The sequence below is a fragment of the Sprattus sprattus genome (assembly GCF_963457725.1).
Source record: "Sprattus sprattus genome assembly, chromosome: 10".
Lineage (NCBI taxonomy): Eukaryota > Metazoa > Chordata > Actinopteri > Clupeiformes > Clupeidae > Sprattus > Sprattus sprattus.
This window is the reverse complement of record NC_137908.1, coordinates 25,422,123-25,426,315: the sequence shown is the minus strand read 5'-3', so window position 1 is coordinate 25,426,315 and position 4,193 is coordinate 25,422,123. Positions and strand designations below refer to the sequence as shown.

The 4,193-nt window shown below is 42.6% G+C and overlaps 1 protein-coding gene across 1 annotated transcript in view; it reads right to left on the bottom strand.

Annotated features, from left to right (window-relative positions):
* The window catches only part of cdh4 (cadherin 4, type 1, R-cadherin (retinal)), a gene marked incomplete at both ends in the record, with an annotated part of 216,856 nt that extends 216,210 nt beyond the window's left edge, over positions 1–646 (bottom strand). Inside the window, one exon of the mRNA XM_080845652.1 lies at positions 590–646. Within this exon, the coding sequence (XP_080701778.1) occupies positions 590–646 (57 nt within the window). The remainder of the gene's footprint in view (positions 1–589) is intronic.
* Positions 647–4,193: the final 3,547 nt, after the last annotated feature.

Sequence of the window (4,193 nt, the reverse complement as noted above, 5' to 3'; positions counted from 1 at the left end):
ATTTCCCTAATTTTACAAACATAATGGTCCAAACGCATGGGTAGTAACGTGAAGCACAATTTAGTTTACCCCTTGAATGCATTTGCAAGGCTGAGTCCTATTTCTGCATTCTATCTGTAGAATGCTGACAAAAGGATGCTTTCTTAACTCTCCAAATCTCCAATCCATGTGCGACATAGACTGAAATCATAGGTGTAGCATCTGCAACGTATAAAAAGTGCTGCTGCAATCTGCAAATCCGTCCCACACTATCGCAGTTTGCCTGATCAGAACCAATAAGCTTCTCAAATCATCCCTAATTTAGAATGTGTAGTATGAAAAGCCTAACTTTAGCAGCCTAACATACGTTAACCTCAAATGCAACACCATATGTAAGAATAAAATGTAAATACTGCATTTAGCGCACCATCAAAGACCTTAAGATCACGCTATCCCATTTAACTAATTAAAAAGCTTCGTGTAACTCCGAGTCCTTTCAATGCAAGGAAAACCACCAAAAACCCAAGCTAAAAGATTCGACCACATTAGTAGGACAAGGCACGACCACAACCATACTTCAGTGTTGAGTAAATAAATAATGACATCTCACCCGAGATGTGCCCACAAGTAAGGTGCACGCCAGTATGAGAGCGAAGTCAATTTTCATGTTCGTAATCTCACAGGGGAGCGCAGTAATACGACTCTGGAGCCGATGTTTCTTCTCCTCTAATTTGTAATTAGTTTTCCGTAAGACTCCTCTTTAAGGCTGAGTTGAACGTGTTAGTCAGCGCTCTGTGTGAGAGAACCGTCCGGACTTGACAAGCGCCCAACTGCAGGTGGGAAAGCGCTGTTCAGCTCAGCACCAAAGAGCCGACGGCAGCGTCACCACAACCCCTCCTACCGCACGGCGCGAAGGAACACTTAAAGACATACAGAGCGGTATACTCGCACTTCTCCGAAGACCCCCTTCATTATGCACAAACGTCTGTTTCCTACAACCGTTGATACAAAATCAGAACTATGTTCATTCTCAACATGAGATATGACTGATCAACCGGTCTGCTTGGAGAGTCGCAGTGTGGGTATTGTGGAGATGCTGCAGAGTCTGGTCGAGTAGTTTTCTATCGAATTATGCGTCGATAACCACATGGGAGACTATTTCACAGTTCAGTTGTTCACTGTTTCTCTTCGTTCAGTGAGCGTGGTGTGTCTTACTAAATAATCTACAGTGATGGAACGTGGCGGGGTCGAAATAAGCGAATGTCTCCACTTGCTGTTAGATGATACATCTCTTGGCTATATTTCCCAGGACCCCAACCTTTCGACTGACAGTGAAGAAATGAGGTTGGGGTGGTACATTTTTTCAGACCAAAATGTAAATGTATTTAAACTTGGTATCATGTGCATGCCCTGTAACGTTCTATAATAAATGCTTTGGCCTTAATTATGCCACTTCAGCCTCTAAGTATATGTGTGTCTGTGTCTGTGTCTGGTTGTTTATATCCCTAAACCCCAACTTCTTTTGTGTGTGTGTGTGGGTGTGTGTGTGTCAGTGTGTGTGTGTGTGTGTGTGTGTGTGTGTGTGTGTGTTTGTATGGCTCATCCCTATAGCTTCTCCTGTGTGTGTATATCTCTCTCCCTGTGTGTGTGTGTGTGTGTTTGTGTGTGTGTGTGTGTGTGTGTGTGTGTGTGTGTGTGTGTGTGTGTGTGTGTGTGTGTGTGTGTGTGTGTGTGTGTGTGTGTGTGTGTGTGTGTGTGTGTGTGTGTGTGTGTGTGTGCGTGTGTTTGTATGGCTCACCCCTAGCTTCTCCTATGTCTGTGTTTGTGAGTGTGTGTATGTGTGTGAGTGTGTATGTGTCTGTCTGCATATGCATGTTTAAAAAAATATATATTGTGTATCCTCCAGCCGAGGCAAATGTCATAATGCTGACTTTTGCTAATATCGTCTGCATGATGCCCTAATGTCCTTATCAGATTACATAAAAGGAACTCCGTCTATTAAAAATGGCCATTGTGAATGTCAGCATGATGACCACCGAGGTGCAGTACCCCTATTTGGAGGGGTCCTTCTCTGTATTTCCCCCAGTTCTCACTGTTTGTAGAAATAGTAGTACATTCATCAGCTCTGTTTGCTTCAAGTCGATTTGATTATATGTAGCGTACAGCAGACATAGACACTACAGACAGTGTTCCTTTGGCAGTGTCTGATCTAGTATATACGGTTCCAACAGCTCCAGGAAATGGTCCAGGAAGCTAAGAAAAAGAAGCCGTGTTTTTAGTGTGCGGTGATTTGGAGACATTGATTGGGCTGACAGAAAGTAAATCTGGACAAGCCAATCAACAGTTGTGCATTTAATTACAAAAAGAAAAAGTATTATGTAGGCTGACAGCATGTAACCAGTACAACCAACACATGCATGCACACACACACACACACACACACTCTCACACACACACACACACACACACACACACACACAGAATTCAAAGTTTGATTGAAGACGTACACTGATTAGCAATCCTGTTCATGCCTTGTCTGCAGGAAACCAACCACAATACATCTCGCAGTGTGTGTGGGGTCACCCGTGCCATGGTAGCTTGAGAATGCAACATCTGCCTTGCCAGAATTCACATCACACTCAGTAGGAATCCTGTAATTTGTCTATTCCCCTCTTTCCTTCACAGATATAAACACATAGAAATGTATGCAGTATATAGTGAAATATTCCTTTCTTCATTTCTCTCTCTTTCTCCCTCTCTCTCCTCTGTGTTTATCGTCGTGACGAGTTTTCTTCCCACAGCTGATGTGGAATAATTTCAGGGCTCTGTAGATTCTGTTGCTCGAGAGTACTGTTGCCAGTTTGTGGACGTACAGGTACGTTATTCCAGTTGGGTGTGGAGCTTTTGCCTAATAAAAATACCATCTGGCCACTTGAAGTGAATTGGTTCAAGGCTGTGTTAAATTATTAAACAATATAGGTCCCAGTGTGGATGACACAGCTTTGAGATTCTGCTGCTGCAACAAAACAAAGAAAAAAAAAAAAACTTTATTGCAGCAAGGTTAAGTATGAGTTTTGTGAATTTATTTTGCCTTTTTAATGGGAGCATCATTATAATCTCTGGTATGGGTGTCAGAAAGGATTTCTGTCTTTTCTTATTCAGTCACACACTATAAAATCCTCATTTCATCAGGTAGCTATCCTCAAAGGCTCTATCACTGAAGACATCCTTAACTTATTAAACGCCCAGTTTTTTGTAATAGTCAATAGATTGGAAACACACATAGCTGAAGCGCATACACTCGCACACACACAGACACACACACACAAACAAACACACACACTTACCCAGATAGCATCTGACTCCACCATATCGGTGCCATATCAGGGTCATAGTCAGACATCGCGTCTCAAGACGTTATTACTCAGACGAAAGCCCCCACAGAGATACAAGACGGCCTGAACTGAGATGAACCTTCTCGAAGGGGCCTGTCCTACTTTGATTCGTAGGTAGGGTTCATGTACAGTACTATCTGCAGCCAGGTTTGATTAACACTGTAAGCTGTGGCATATTATTGTCGGCACCTTCATTACTCAGGCAACTGCATTCTGCCTGGATTTCTGCTGGAACAAGAGCAACAGTACTCTCTATAGATAGATAGACGATATTTGCAATAAGATGCATTTAAAAGACTGTCAGATTTCCCATTGACGTGAAGTGACAAAGTAGACAAGCGTTGGCAGTGTGATGTTCACCACACATTAATTGCAAACATCAGATACTTCAATTAACTTTACTCTCTCTCCTTCCACCGTCAACTAGTGAAAATCTCTCTTTGTTCTCTCGCAACAAAGAAAACACTCACTTTTGTCTTACGGCCGACAAACGACTAAGATTTCTCATTAGCCAACAAACTGCTAACTAGGGCGCGCGTAAGTTTAGCGCAGGCAGCTAACAAGAGACCTGCTAGCTAACCCTGCAATGGAACAAAGCACTGTTACAGAAGTTGCGCAAACTGCAACGGAATGAGCGATCAAATCCTCCAACCTAAACTGCAGTGAAACAAAGACATCACAGCAAGGACATCCTTCTCCATCTACGTACAGCATCATCTCTTCTCTGACTTTTCAACATCGGATTCACCAACACGACACTTTTCCAAAGGACTGGTAAATTCAATATTAACTGGGCATTTAGCTATCGTAGCTTATTTA